This window comes from Daldinia loculata, assembly GCF_022478755.1.
Source record: "Daldinia loculata strain CBS 113971 unplaced genomic scaffold F4817scaffold_45, whole genome shotgun sequence".
In the NCBI taxonomy this organism is placed as follows: Eukaryota; Fungi; Ascomycota; class Sordariomycetes; order Xylariales; family Hypoxylaceae; genus Daldinia; species Daldinia loculata.
This window is the reverse complement of record NW_026054899.1, coordinates 1-13810: the sequence shown is the minus strand read 5'-3', so window position 1 is coordinate 13810 and position 13810 is coordinate 1. Positions and strand designations below refer to the sequence as shown.

Here is a 13810-nt window from a genome sequence, read left to right as displayed (position 1 = left end):
AAAACTATTATAACCGTTTAAAAAATTATTTTTAAAATTTTTTTTAAAACGTTATTTTTAATTATATATAATAAAACTTTAAAATGTTATAACTTTAAAAATAAATAATTAAAAAATTAAAAATTTATTAAAATAAAGTTATTTTTAAATTATATACCTTTTAATAATAATTTATATAAAAAAGTACGTGTTAGTCGTATTAAAGAATGTTAATGCCTTAATGCCTGAAACCCACTAAATAGTGTTTAACATCCTAGTGAGTTGTAGGGTAAGATATTAGGTACTGTACGTAACTTATCACCGATAACGTTCACCTCAACATTGATGCAACCTTTTACTTTCGACAACACATCAACATTCTCTATAGACGGCGTTTCTTTTCTTGTATTTACTTGGCCGAGACAGCATAGATCCCTTGGAGCTCTATTCCTTCTCGCCGTCTAAGAACCGATCTATTGTTCATGGTCATTCATTACTATGGATCCGAATGAACAATCACAACCGACCCTGCCGCCGCAGGAGCAGGTATGCGACAGTCATCAATACTCGATTGTAATACTCGATTGTTTTGGAAGCTAACTTATTCTTGCTTATTACTATTAGATGCGCAAAAGGCGACTTGCGAAGCTTGGTGGTCTAAATGCGACGCCGTCCAGCCCCAAACCAGAAGATGTTACTAAACCTGAGCCTCCGACCTCGTCAGCGTCGCCGGCCTCGTCGCTTCCGGCTACTCTGCCAAAGCCAAATGTGGCAAACCAAGAGAACACCCGGCCAACTCCTCTACCGAATCCACAAACCAGCTCCGCGTCTTCTTCGCCATCCCCAAGCCAATCTCCGGCGACAAACCCATTTTCCCAGCTCGGTGGGAAAAACAAGACAGAGCCTGGAAATAATATCGCGGAGGATTCAGGTAACAAACGTGTCTCCAAGAGGCCATATGCAGCTATTGACAGAGATACGACAGCTATGCCATCCAAGAAGATACATATTGCAAAAGAAGAAACGTTAGAAAACTGGTCGAATCGGGTGCTGGGCGACATATTCCGCATCACGCTTGACGAGACTCACACGACGGACAGCAGGGGTAACAAGCTGACCTACTTGCCAGAGCTCAAGGCTGATTTGGAACAATCCGGTGAGCCGATTAAACTAACTGCCTCGACAATTGACTCGGCAATCCTCGAAGCAGCCAGATATGTATCCACGAGTAAGGCGCTTCTAGACTACCTGCTGCCATGCTGGAAGCGCGTTGTGAAGGCTACTAAGCCTGCTAGACCCTCACCACCCGATAGAGAAGCTGTCTTGAACGAAGCTAAGCGGCTGTGCATGAGCAATTGCATATTTGCGCTTACTATGCCTGAATACTTCGGGTAGGTTATTTCCCGAACCGTATGCGTGCGTCTCTTGTGCTAACTACCAGCAGCCGTGACCCCAATCCGAACCACGATTCTCTAGTGCCATACCTTCTTCGGCACCACGATAATGAGGACGGTATCTGCTTGGATTTCTTTGCTGAGGCCGTTTCTCGTATACCGGAAGATGATACCGTTGCTGCTATCTTCATAGATGCTATGGTTACTATGAGTAAGAGGCTTGCCACGATGACTATGAATGATGATTACAGGCCATACATGAATGTAAGCCCCTCATTTTTTCTTTAGAATTTCCATGTATGCTGATAAAGACAGTGTTTGGTTACATACGCAAGATTCCCGCCTTTGCTCAATGCACTTGCAGAGCACCCTAACTTTCGAGTAAAGCCCACGCCAGATATGTCCAAGGAACAAATAGCTTTGGCAAGCGAAACCGAAACTATCTTGGGGCCATTCTTTCGCATATCGCCACTGCAGACCGAGGTTACTAAGAGTTACTTTGTTAGTCCGCGAACAATCGATGCAGGCCACGTGAAGTCATCTCAGAGTGCCCTTCAGATGACACTAAAGGCTCATCAAAGTGACCTCGCAAGCATCACAAATGCTTTTGTTCGCGCAAGCCCAAGTGCCCGAAATAGTATTCTCGACTGGTTTGCATTCGTGGTCAACACAAACCATAAAAGGCGTGCTCTTCAAGTCAAGCCGACAGACGTAGCCTCAGATGGTTTTATGGTTAACGTGACAGCTATCTTAGACCAGCTATGTCAACCTTTCATGGATAGCACATTTTCCAAGGTGGATAAAATCGATGTTGACTATTTACGACGTAGCCCTCGAGTCGACATGAGCGACGAGACCAAGCTCAACGCCGATCAGGCGACTTCAGAAGCGTTCTACAAGGCACACGTCCCAGGCTCCTCTAATTTCATCTCAGAGGTTTTCTTCTTAACCCTAGCTGCCCATCATTATGGCCTTGGGGCAACAAACTCGAAGCTCAAGGATCTTGACAGAGATATCAAGTATGTTGAGGGCGTCATAAAACAGATCGAAGGGGAGATACCTAAGCTACAGAGCGTGAGCCGTTCCCTCCCTAGTGCAGATCATTTTTGCCGTTGCTAACAATGTTAGGACCCATTGCGTCTTGCTGTAGCAAGGCAACATCATCAGAATGCTGTCAATGCAGTTGAAAGACATATAGCGCTCAAGTATTCTATCGAAGGAATCGTATTAGACTCGTCTATGCAGACAATATCCTTACAATTCATGAGATATGTATCTGTGTGGCTTCTACGAATTGCTAGCGGAACAGACTACATACCAGGCAAAGATTTCACACTTCCTCTCCCCGCTGACATACCCGAGGCCTTCAGTTGTCTCCCAGAATACGCCCTCCAGGATGTCGTTGAGAATTTCAAGTTTGTTTTCCGGTACGTATCCCTAATAGACCGTCCAGACTAGCTTAACGCTTACTTCCATATTAGTTTCTTGCCCGACATTTTGGTATCCGCCGTTGGGGACGAGATAATCACACTATGCATTACCTTCTTGAGGTCCTCGGAATACATCAAGAATCCTTACCTGAAGTCGTCTCTCGTCACGTTATTGTTCTCTGGGACATGGCCGTTATATCATCTTAGTAGGGGGGTTCTAGGCGATACTTTGGTCGGATCAAAGTTTGCCAATGAGCACCTCCTACATTCACTCATGAAGTTTTACATCGGTGAGTTACATGGTATCGTTCCGGCTACCGTATACTAACAGTACTAGAATGTGAACATAGTGGTGTCAGCTCCGCATTCTACGATAAATTCAATATCCGCTACGAGATATTCCAGGTCATCAAGTGCATCTGGCCAAACAGTGTTTACAAAGATCAGCTCAGCCAGGAAAGCAGGTCAGTCGGAGCAATATTAACCGATCAGTGGCTTCATCTAACCATGTCTAGGGTTAACCGGCAATTCTTTGTGCAATTTGTGAACTTGCTTCTAAACGACGCGACCTACTTATTAGATGAGGCATTAACCAAACTTGTTGCGATACACGACTATCAGAAGCAATTACATGATGACACATTATCTCCTGAAGATAAGGAGAAGGTCCGAGCAGACCTGGAAACCGCTGAACAGCAGTGTCAGTCCTGGATGCAGTTGGTGAACGATACTATGGGAATGATGAAACTGTTCACGGCGGCATTGCGCGACGCATTTACCATGCCCGAGATCGTAACTCGGTTGGCGGGCATGTTAAACTACAATCTAGAGTCCCTGGTCGGTCCGAAACGGGGCAACCTCAAAGTACAGGATGCCAGGAAATATCATTTCGACCCGAAGACCCTTTTGTCTGACTTCATAGACATATACATCAACCTGTCACCGAAACCTACCTTCATCGAAGCAGTTGCTGCCGACGGCCGCTCATACAAACCAGACAACTTTAAGGAAGCAACCAGGGTGATGGAACGCAGTCTTCATACAGCACCCGAAGTCATCTCCACTTGGAGATCTCTGGTAGACAAGTTCGCCGAAGCTAAGCAACGTCTAGATCAAGCCGAACTCGATCTAGGCGAAGTACCGGATGAATTTGAGGATCCCCTGATGGGTGATTTGATGACTGATCCAGTCATTCTACCGTCACAGAATATCGTTGATCGGTCAACGATTGTGCAGCAATTGCTCTCTAACCCGCTAGATCCCTTTACTCGAAAGCCGATGACTATCGACGATGTGACTCCAGCTAATGACTTGCGTGCCCGGATTGAGGAATGGAAAGCCGAGCGGATAGCAGCTGCTAGGGCTAGAGTATCAGAAGGGGATGCCATGGATACAACAGCAGGTTAAAGAGGGTTCCAAGCGAACCCTGCAACTTTTGTACCACCAAACAATGGATGATTAAATTATCACCTAAGAGTATAGTACAGGCGGGTGGCCTCGAGTGAAGCTACAGACAGATGGTTATGCATTTTTCTTAGACTACAGGGTGCCTATAACGGTTCTATTTCGCCCATATGCGGTGAGCTTGTGGATTAGCTTTGCGAATCAATGATAGGTAGATACCTACCTATCATCATAGTAGATAAGTGCCCATGAAGTTTCGTCAATTCTTTTTATTTTGAGGCTAATGAGGTGCATTGATTACCCCTATTCCTCTTTAGCTGGTTTGAATGACAGCATCCACGGATCAATTAGTTCCTCATTCATTGTGAAATAGATGTACTCTCGAGTGAAATAGCAAGGGTTGTTCAAGTATCCTATCATATTCCAGCATTTTTCATGCCAAGTATACAGAAGTATGCATAACCCAAAAGTCGCCCCGGACGATTCCTATCGCCGCTTTATCCCTAATACGATGCGCAAGGACACGGCACAGCTTAAGGACTTTGTTGTCAGGCATCTCGGTTAGGCCTATCTGCCTATAAGATGTGGGTGTTGGTTTTGCAGCTATTATAAATATATCGGTTCCGTTTGTGTGATCTGACCAGTTTTCCTTCCCGTTAATTCATATGCTTTTCCTTTCTTTCCTGCTTTATCTTTATTATTGAGCTCGAGTTCCAAGTCTTTCCAGGGGCTACCCAGCGCAGTCGATAGTGAGGACACTGTCTTAATTGAGTCCAACGTCAGTTCATAAGTAATATTACAAATAACGATACCATACTCGCCATGGCAGATTTCAGAGAAGTTCTACAGAAGACAGCAAATGCTTTTGTAGAAAATAACACTCTTGCGGTGAAAAAAAGGGACACGTCCTTGTTCTCTGCAATTCTGACAGAGGACTGCATTCGGATGTATCGGTCCCTCTCCTTCATCCAGAGGTATCCGCAGTTCTTCAAGGCCCAGATCACCAATGCCGACTACGAGGCCCAGATGCAAGTCGAGCTCCAAACCATGAAAGACGTATCTCAGAAAATTACCAGGATCGTAATCGACACGACTGAGCGTAGGGCTACCTTGTGGAGCGAGCAGACTATCTTTACAGCCAACGGATCTACTAGCAAGGTCGAGGTGATTTGGGATCTGAATTTCTCGGAAGATGGGACTCGCGTCTCGCAGATCATGGAGTTCGTGGATACTTTTGAGGCTACTAAGGTGCTGGAGCAGATGTTGGCTAAAGCGGGCGCCGAATAATCGACGTCAATCATATTCGGGTTTCCTCTAGGATGCAACAATGACCAATTAATTAGCTATTCTCCTACGCAATATAATACCTAGATATAGTCTATAACTTTCTAGCGCATTAGAAGATGTCAAGTCCTCAACGTCATGGGGTCGGATCCCGAAGATCTTAGCACCCCTTTTCCCTTCTATCTATTTGACCAACCGCATTCGCTCAAGCGGGGATATCCAGCAGACTCTTGACAGTGTCGACCGCAGTCTTCTCAATAGGAATCCAATCGATGCCTAGGACCTTGCTAGCGCGTGAGTTGTCGTAACCAAAAGTGGCGGCCGGTTTCGCAGCACCCGGGGCGAGCTTGACGTTGTCGTCAGGTAACTTGTCAGCTAATTCAGGGAACCCATTGCGAACAGCACGCGCAAGCTGCACATTGTCGTAGAAGCCCGCGGTGGTAAAAAAGCGTTGGCCACCCGCCTCGGGGACCTCCATGGCCTTAACATGAGCGAGCGCGACATCCCTAACATCGACCCACAACCAGACGCCAGACGTTGGGATCTCCTCCTTCCACTTGCCCTGGATCAGATCCACGAACCGCTGGTCGCTCGTGTTGATGTCTTTTAGCGAGTCCAGGTGGTGCGCGACAGGGCCGAAAACCATAGGCGGGCAGATAGTAGCGAGGTCAAATCCGGGCTTTTCCTGCTCGACGAAGTCCCAGGCTGCCTTCTCGGCGTATTTCTTCGATACGCGGTAGGATGTGGGGGGAGGTCCCTTAAGTCCGTCCTCGTACCTATAACCAATTAATCCTCGAGAGTCTACTTAGAAAGAATAACGTTGTCGGACCAACTCACGTGCTCGGGTTCCAGTCTGCTTCGCTAAAGACTTTCGTAGTGTCATTCATCTTGCTCTCGGACATGATGGCGGCGAAGGAGCTGGTGACGATAACGCGCTTGACACTGGGCGCATACTTGGCAATGGCCTGGAGGATGCCCTTTGTGCCATTGATAGCCGGGTCTAACAATTCCGTACGAGCATCCGTAAACTTGAAATGGAAGGGCGATGCCGTGTGCTGTACGTAGTCGATTCCAGGAGTGTTGGCTATCAACTCGTCAAAGGCGTTGGGCACTGCGATGTTCGGCACAATGGCTACCGAGAGTTTCGCGCCGGGATATTTGGCGCGAATTTGAGAGGCTTTAGTCTCGGAGCGGACCGTCGTCACCACCTCATAACCCCCTTTGAGCAGAAGCTCGAGGACGTGGGCTATGGGAATTTGTCCATGTTAGACGTGGGTTGCGTAGGATAATTTAATTTACGCGGGTTTAACTCACCGGCAATAAACCCAGAACCGCCAGTCAGTAGTACCTTGGGCATTTTGAAGGTTTATTTCTTATGACTTGTAGTAAAACTGTCAACTAAGATATATGAATGAGTAGATATGATGTTGACGAAAGAAGACTGTTTAATGAATCTGCTTGGAACTATCTCTCTTCTAGGTTGAACCAATAACCTATATATATGCTTAAGTGGCTATCTCGATGCCCCCTCCAACTCCTATGTATTCATCCGAGGGTGTATGGCAATATCGCGGGGTTCCATAATGGATAGCAACGCCACTAAGTCAAGCTTAGTTCACTCCACCAAGTTTTTTCGGGGATAGCAATTATTATTGGCCCAATATTTATTTAGGTGAAGTCACTAATCCGATATTCGATCTTGTACCTGTGTTCACTTACTTTCTAACTACCGTAGAAAGATGAAGACATATTTCGGCGTGAGTCACGAATAAAGGGGTGTAGATTCTTCGGCGCTCAAGAATACCCGAATTTCTTTATACCCGTGTCCATGTAAGAGGTCCCCGTAATAGGTCTTAACTAAGGCCGAAATAATCTATTTTGTACCTCACTTAGAGCCCCGGTTTATCGGCGTCGTATTTCGGCAAAAGCAGCTAAAAGGCACATACGTCAGCCGGTCTTGAATTGATTTTCGGCGTTTACAATCGGCTAGTCCGTAGTAGGTATTACCGTAGTATCTTACTCCAATCTCCATTTTAAAGCTCTAATCAACTATCTCCATTCGTACTGTCGCATATGAGATAATGAAACTAGTACTCTCACTCGTCGACTACTACCTTACGACGATAGTTATGTCTCTGAGTCATATCTAACCTGAGCGATAGACACCACGTATTTGTAAGCTGAGTATTCAAAAATTCTAGCTGCTTGTTTTCGTATGACGTATTTATAAGCAAAGAAACTATATGATATCACAGGTAAATACTATATATCCTACAAACCCCAATTAACTAATTTGTAGAGTAGTATTATAAAAGCTCGGGATTAGGAATTAATATGGTATTTCCGAACTGGACGGAACTCATTTTACCATACGAGTAAGAGGCCATGAAAATTTTTTTTTTCTGTAGCCTATCTATACAGTAATTCCAAGCATCTTAGCTAGTTGAGCCAGCTTCCGTCAACGTTGCAAACTATAATATTTATTGGAATGTTTACAATACAATAGGATCTCCTGAAAAACGTTGTATTGTAATACCTCATATTTTTAGGAAAGTTAGTCTCGCTGATATTTGAAGTAGAAGCAATGTGGCGAGCCTTGATATCGTAAATATATGCTCAAGGAAATACGATGAATGATGAGGAAAATAGAAGAAAAGGAGAAGATACAAGAGTGAACGAGGTAGGAGGCCACCCGGCGGCGGTGTAAAGAAAGGGTTATTAGTTCGGAAGAGGAGACGCACGGGGTAAATTGAGAATATGAATAGTAGTAAGGGTTGCTATTTGGACAGGCTTGCAGTTATCGTGGCTACGAGTATGAATACGGTGAGTTTCTACTCATTCTCCCTATCAAAATTTAGTAGGGTTAGTCTGTACCCCTTGAACTTCGGAGCCAGGCCTGATATATCTCATATATTTCTAACAAGCAATATTTCTATTAGTATAAAATAAATTCACGAGAACACATGAAATTGTTTGATTTGATTTTCTTTACAGGCAATCAACTGCATGGCTAGCATCGAGTTAGGTTGTACCTGATCGAAAATATATTTTATCACGGTTAGTTTTTGTCGTGTTTATATTCAACGGTATGGATAATTCTACCGACACGTGAAATTTGACATGCAATATGCCTCCCTAACAACCAACTCCTCGCTGCCTCAAAATTGAAAAATGAACTACCCTTAACGAGATAAATGATTCAGAGTTCGGGCGCATTAAGATCGTCCTTCTCATGGTGAATTATAAGCTTAATGCCATTTTCAGCGGCAGAATCCCTCCAAGCATTGGCCATTAGTTTCCCTGGTTTGAAGCCCTTGGTGCGTACTACAGCTTTACCAGCATGGTATTCATATGTAAGGATGAACCATTCCAACTGTTCATCGGTAAGGACATATTGGCAGACGCGAGCGAACAGCAGTACCGGCATACGGCGGGTCGCCCGCCCGATCGCCACGAGAACATCATGGACAGCCGCTAAGGCTTTAACCCTATTCGTGACACGCAAATATGGTTCCTTCATCATGTACGAGTTGCGGATGTTAAGCCTCTTCAACCGCGAAAAGAAGGGCGCCTCTTGGCCCTTAGGCGGCTCTGCTATGCCCGGCCCAACGAGGAATGGTGTAAAGAATTGGACAGCGTCGATGCAATCGTCGAATTCGAAAGATTCGCATTGCTGACTGAATGTCCGCATATGGGCATAAAAGGCCGACCACGGCTGTTTTGGGGGTGCGTGAACTGGCGTTAGCATCGGGCTGGGGCGGCGTAGACTGAGAACTCGAATTGTTTCGGAATGCTGGAGGCCCAAAGCAAAGCCTAATCGTGTGTCCGTGGAGTTAGCAGGGGTATTGATAATAACATCGAGTCATTCATTGTAAGTGACAGCAGGTAGAGGAATAATTAAATGAACAACAATAAATGATACTACTTACTGTTTCTCTGTTTGACATCTCGGTTGCGTGTTGAGTCATGGTTGAGTTCGACATCAAGATATTCCAATGTCTGAAGCCTAGATACAATAGCTAGTATAGATGTTGGTTGCAGGTGTCTCCCGGTGCATCGAAAACCGCTGAAGACGTCAATATGTGGCAATGATACGGCCTCGAGGTCAAGTTTTAGGCACGATGTTAGAGCTCTCCCCGTCATGAGGGACCCCCCATTCCTACCGACCAAGGATGACGTATCACTAGGTGAATCGACAAGAAGATTAAGGTCCAGACCGAGGGGAGAGGTATCACTCTTCTGCCACTGGGTCATTGCCCGAAAGAAAGTCTCAAGGGCCGTGGTCAAGATCTCGGTGCTCCGCCGTCGCTCTGCCGACGTTTCCGGTTCGCCATTAAGGTGAGGGTCGTATTTATCGAGGAAAACATGGAAACAGATCGTCTGGACGATTGCCCTTCGCCGCGGCGAAGTTACGATCTGACAAAAGGACCTGAGACGTCTCGGAGTTACACGTATGACCTTGAAGATAATAGGCTCGACAAATTCCTCTTGCCATTCCCTGGATACCGTTGCATAATGCGCAATAGTCGAGGCTGGCCCTTTTCGCCAGTCGTTAGAGTTAGTTTGCCGTGCCACAAGAGAATAAATCGTCTGGCGTACCTCGTATGGTAACGAGTTCAGCGATGGTGCTGCTGCCATGGTCTTGTGGTGGTTAGGAAAGGAGAGCGAACGTCATAACAGCTTAATAGAAGAGTTACGGAAAGCCGGTCGTGTAAATGGATGGAGACTAATTTAGATGGGAAAGGGAGCACACGCCTCCAAAGGGGGGGGAGGGGGGGGGCATCTTGAAGATTCCCATGTTGGGATAGATGGGATTTTGATTTTGCCACGCGGGTCCCTCTTGGAGAATTTCGTGCATAGTGTCCGTTCCTAATTCCCGGATCCTCTTTAAGATCTTTGAGTTGCTCTAGACCGGTCGGAAGCAACCGGTGGACTAATAAATGCCGGAGACGACTCAATCATATAAAACAGCTAACCCAAAATCAACCCTTCGCTTAAAAAGATAACTATTTAAATCAAGTTTATACTAGATAACTAATAAAAGAAGCTAGGTTAGGTATTGGTGGCACATCCTCTTATTGTTGCCTTGTTAGGTAATGGCCACTTTTATATTATTCGTAGTTTGTAGACCCCGAAGACACGGCATCTCCAACCGAGGTATTCAGAAGAAACACCTTAGGTGCATAATTCTAAATATTTTTTCGACTGACTAGTCCTCAAGTATATTTTGTGTCAGATGCAATATAAGGGGATACGATGTTCATGGAGAGATTCTACATAGGCTAATTGATTGGTATATAAAAAGGTCACCAAATGGGACCATAACTTCTAACCAGAAATAAGAATCGAGTACTTAAACATACCTAGGAATTGACTACTCGTATATTAGTCCACGATAGGTACAACTACATGCACACTAATAATTGACCTGACGAAAAGAATGAACTCTTCTAACCCATGTATGCAGGTACTCAATAGACGGGATATCCATGGAGGGGTCTTGGACGTTTGATAAGAGCCTTGCCTTCCGCTGCCGCGAACTCCAAGTGCCAAGTCACATCCGCCAGGGCCGTAACCAACGGGAAGATTAGGAGCCCGCCGATCCTCCACGGGAAATCTGCATCTGACACCTCATTTTGCGCCAGACCGGTGAAGATAGCTTTAGTTGTCTGCAATACGACGTCGGTTTGAGGCTGCCGGGGTTCCGATGGGTCTTGATGATAAGCCAGCCCACGAGCTGGGCAACATTCAGAGCAGTAGCCAAGCTGCGGAAGGAGACCTACAAGGCTGCGCGAAGATAAGATATCATCCGGTCGGCTTGTTGGAAAGGATAGATACCAATCGATCAAGTGTAGAAATATAAAGATATAAACCGCGGGCAGCCGTCATGGACGGACCCTGATCCGGGAGGGGGATCATACTCGCACCTTCAATGACGAAGGATCTCCAACCTAAACACCCAGTCGGAGCTAAAAGATGGGCTTCCCTGGCTTAAACTATCGATGTATATCGTTCCTTTTATGCGCCTGTTTAATATTGGCGAGACCCGTGAAACGTGCCCCTCTCGAATACCTACAGACTACACAATACGGCGGCGTTGCGTTCGGGCTTGGCGACAAGACTTACTTGGCAAACATTCGATACCCCAAGGCGATCCTCGGCGGAAATGATCGGGCTACGGCAAGCCGGCAGGGCTCATTAGTGCCATTCGCCGTCGTATTTGCAGACAGCGAAGTTGTGACTGCCGAGTACTTGCAGGATATCATTGCGAGCTACTTAGAGGGTGACGACGTGTTCTCTGAGGATTTCTTAGAGGGTATATACATTGTCAATAATGGCACGAGCAACAGCCAGAGCCTTGATGCAAGTGCGCTTGAATACCTGAACGGTCTTGCACCACATCATTTACTCTTAGACGTTAGTTTTAAAAGTAGCTGTTGTAAGTTCTCGGATCATCCCACCTTAACGGCCCGCGCAACCCCCCGAGAAACTCTCGAGCTGACCATCCTTAAGACTCCACGGACATCGCAGTAACTTACGTCGGGGACTCAAATGCTAGCAACCTCACTGCTGGGCCATACGCCGCGCTGGTTTCGGATGACTCGATTGCGTTCGGGACAGTGTATCGACTCTACCGCGACTCATACCGCAACTTTCTCTATGGCGCATATGATTCCAATGATGGGGAGGGCACGTTCAGTCCCGTAGAAATATTCCAACCCCGATTCTGGGACCCTATGATCCCAGTGCCCTCCCGTATTTACAGCTGGGACGACGCGAGGCCGCTCGCAGGGTATCGAGTCGCGATCAAAGATCTATTCGATATAAAGGGCCTAATCACATCAGGCGGTAGCCAGGCATGGGCAGAGATCGTCGAGGTTGCGAACGAGACCGCGCCGTCCATCCAACGGATAGTTGATTTAGGCGGTGTTCTCATTGGCAAGTATAAGTTAGCACAATTCGCGTCCGGTGCGAATCCTTGGGACTGGCAGGACGAGCATTACCCATTCAACCCGCGCGGCGACGGCTGGCTTACATGCTCTGCCTCATCTTCTGGTGGTGGTTGCTCTGTAGCTGCATACGACTGGCTTGACTTCGCGATCGGCTCGGATACCGGATCCTCAATGAGACGACCTGCTGCTGTGTCTGGGACTTACGGGAATCGACCGAGCCAAGGACTAATGACGCTTTCTAGAGTCATGCCCCTCGGTGCGGCGACAGACACAGCAGGCGTATTCTCCCGAAACGTGCGCGACTGGGTGCGCTTCGCTAAGAACTGGTACGTCCCTGAGATGTGCCAGGACCCTTCGATCACGGGGTTGAGTCCCCTCAAAGCATCCGACTCATATGATTTCCCAAAGCGCATCTTGTATCTCACGGACTACTTACCCCTGAAGAACCCGACCGCGGAGGAAATACTTCAGGGGTTTATCCGAAACCTGACGACAGTCTTTGGGATGACGGTCGAAGATTTTAATTTAACTGCGGTTGTTGGTAACACAACTAACGAAGTTCCTAAATATGATGCTCTAAATAACGCCACGGCCGTTATTAACTCCATGACGCAGTACCAAAAGGTGGGTAAACCGCTGATTGCAGCATGGGGGGAACGATATGAGGGTCGCTTTCCACCGATCGACCCAGCCCAGCGGCCCAGATGGAAGGCGTACAACGAATCGTTGTATACCGATGAGCTGTATAACCAGTCTCTAAGTGTTAAGCGAGCAGCTGTAGACTGGTTTGAATCGGAGATACTGTACTCAACCCCGGAATCGTGCAGCGAAAGCATCATGCTGTGGGACATTGGCACAGGCGGGTTGCCGAGCTATCGGGAGGAATCTCTCAACAGCGATCCCAACACGACAACCTTCCTAGCTGTGACACCGCCGACTGCAGGTATCAATGGGGCCAGCCTATGCCCCATATATGGATGTGTCGACATGACAATTCCGATTGGGCAAGTACCCTACTTGAGCAATGTGAGTTTCGTCGAGGAGATGATCCCGGTTACGGTGAGCGTCATTGCAAAAAGAGGTTGCGATTTTATGCTGTGGAACATGTGGGAGCAGCTTGCAGATGAGGGTGTGTTGAAGACTATTAAAACGGGGAGGACTGCGTTTTGATTCTTGAACAAGGTGCAAGCGTTTATCGACTACAGCAGTGAAATTAATCGGATTGGATATTGTATGACACATATCTCCTTATTGTCCACGACTTACACCTAGGGGGGGGGGGGGGGGGGGGGGGGGGGGGGGGGGGGGGGGGGGGGGGGGGGGGGGGGGGGGGGGGGGGGGGGGGGGGGGGGGGGGTGGGGGGGGG

At 46.9% G+C, this 13810-nt stretch overlaps 5 protein-coding genes across 5 annotated transcripts; 3 read left to right on the top strand and 2 right to left on the bottom strand.

Annotated features, from left to right (window-relative positions):
• Positions 1–280: 280 nt before the first annotated feature.
• On the top strand, positions 281–4620 carry F4817DRAFT_198128 (ubiquitin conjugation factor E4). The gene is made up of 8 exons (XM_049298538.1): positions 281–525; positions 604–1370; positions 1424–1637; positions 1689–2447; positions 2502–2800; positions 2855–3093; positions 3141–3267; positions 3319–4620. Exons 1-8 carry the CDS (start codon positions 478–480, stop codon positions 4208–4210), a joined length of 3345 nt encoding a protein of 1114 aa, XP_049156572.1. The 5' UTR covers positions 281–477; the 3' UTR covers positions 4211–4620.
• On the top strand, positions 4620–5595 carry F4817DRAFT_198124 (uncharacterized protein). The gene has a single exon (XM_049298537.1). It carries the CDS (start codon positions 5030–5032, stop codon positions 5492–5494), a length of 465 nt encoding a protein of 154 aa, XP_049156571.1. The 5' UTR covers positions 4620–5029; the 3' UTR covers positions 5495–5595.
• On the bottom strand, positions 5554–7386 carry F4817DRAFT_345354 (putative NAD dependent epimerase/dehydratase). Its single transcript, XM_049304253.1, has 3 exons — positions 6806–7386; positions 6329–6737; positions 5554–6267 (listed from the first exon to the last, which is right to left on the bottom strand). The coding sequence occupies exons 1-3, from the start codon at positions 6846–6848 to the stop codon at positions 5697–5699; spliced, it is 1023 nt and encodes a 340-aa protein (XP_049156570.1). The 5' UTR covers positions 6849–7386; the 3' UTR covers positions 5554–5696.
• A 1060-nt stretch (positions 7387–8446) lies between these two features.
• F4817DRAFT_345352 (uncharacterized protein) lies at positions 8447–10558 on the bottom strand. The gene is made up of 2 exons (XM_049304252.1): positions 9421–10558; positions 8447–9304 (listed from the first exon to the last, which is right to left on the bottom strand). The coding sequence occupies exons 1-2, from the start codon at positions 10127–10129 to the stop codon at positions 8691–8693; spliced, it is 1323 nt and encodes a 440-aa protein (XP_049156569.1). The 5' UTR covers positions 10130–10558; the 3' UTR covers positions 8447–8690.
• A 1349-nt stretch (positions 10559–11907) lies between these two features.
• Positions 11908–13715, top strand: F4817DRAFT_345349 (amidase signature domain-containing protein). Its single transcript, XM_049304251.1, has one exon. It carries the CDS (start codon positions 12229–12231, stop codon positions 13612–13614), a length of 1386 nt encoding a protein of 461 aa, XP_049156568.1. The 5' UTR covers positions 11908–12228; the 3' UTR covers positions 13615–13715.
• The last annotated feature ends 95 nt before the right edge of the window (positions 13716–13810 follow it).

Bases quoted from the DNA above. Each gene is read 5' to 3' on its own strand.
- F4817DRAFT_198128 (XM_049298538.1), top strand. From the start codon at position 478: ATGGATCCGAATGAACAATCACAACCGACCCTGCCGCCGCAGGAGCAG. The intron at 1,638-1,688 runs GTAAGCCCCTCA...TGATAAAGACAG, and splicing joins ATTACAGGCCATACATGAAT to TGTTTGGTTACATACGCAAG. The intron at 3,268-3,318 runs GTCAGTCGGAGC...AACCATGTCTAG, and splicing joins CAGCTCAGCCAGGAAAGCAG to GGTTAACCGGCAATTCTTTG.
- F4817DRAFT_198124 (XM_049298537.1), top strand. From the start codon at position 5,030: ATGGCAGATTTCAGAGAAGTTCTACAGAAGACAGCAAATGCTTTTGTA.
- F4817DRAFT_345354 (XM_049304253.1), bottom strand. From the start codon at position 6,848: ATGCCCAAGGTACTACTGACTGGCGGTTCTGGGTTTATTGCCG. The intron at 6,738-6,805 runs GTGAGTTAAACC...AAATTCCCATAG, and splicing joins CGGTTCTGGGTTTATTGCCG to CCCACGTCCTCGAGCTTCTG. The intron at 6,268-6,328 runs GTGAGTTGGTCC...AATTGGTTATAG, and splicing joins GCAGACTGGAACCCGAGCAC to GTACGAGGACGGACTTAAGG.
- F4817DRAFT_345352 (XM_049304252.1), bottom strand. From the start codon at position 10,129: ATGGCAGCAGCACCATCGCTGAACTCGTTACCATACGAGGTACGCCAG. The intron at 9,305-9,420 runs GTAAGTAGTATC...ACACACGATTAG, and splicing joins AGATGTCAAACAGAGAAACA to GCTTTGCTTTGGGCCTCCAG.
- F4817DRAFT_345349 (XM_049304251.1), top strand. From the start codon at position 12,229: ATGATCCCAGTGCCCTCCCGTATTTACAGCTGGGACGACGCGAGGCCG.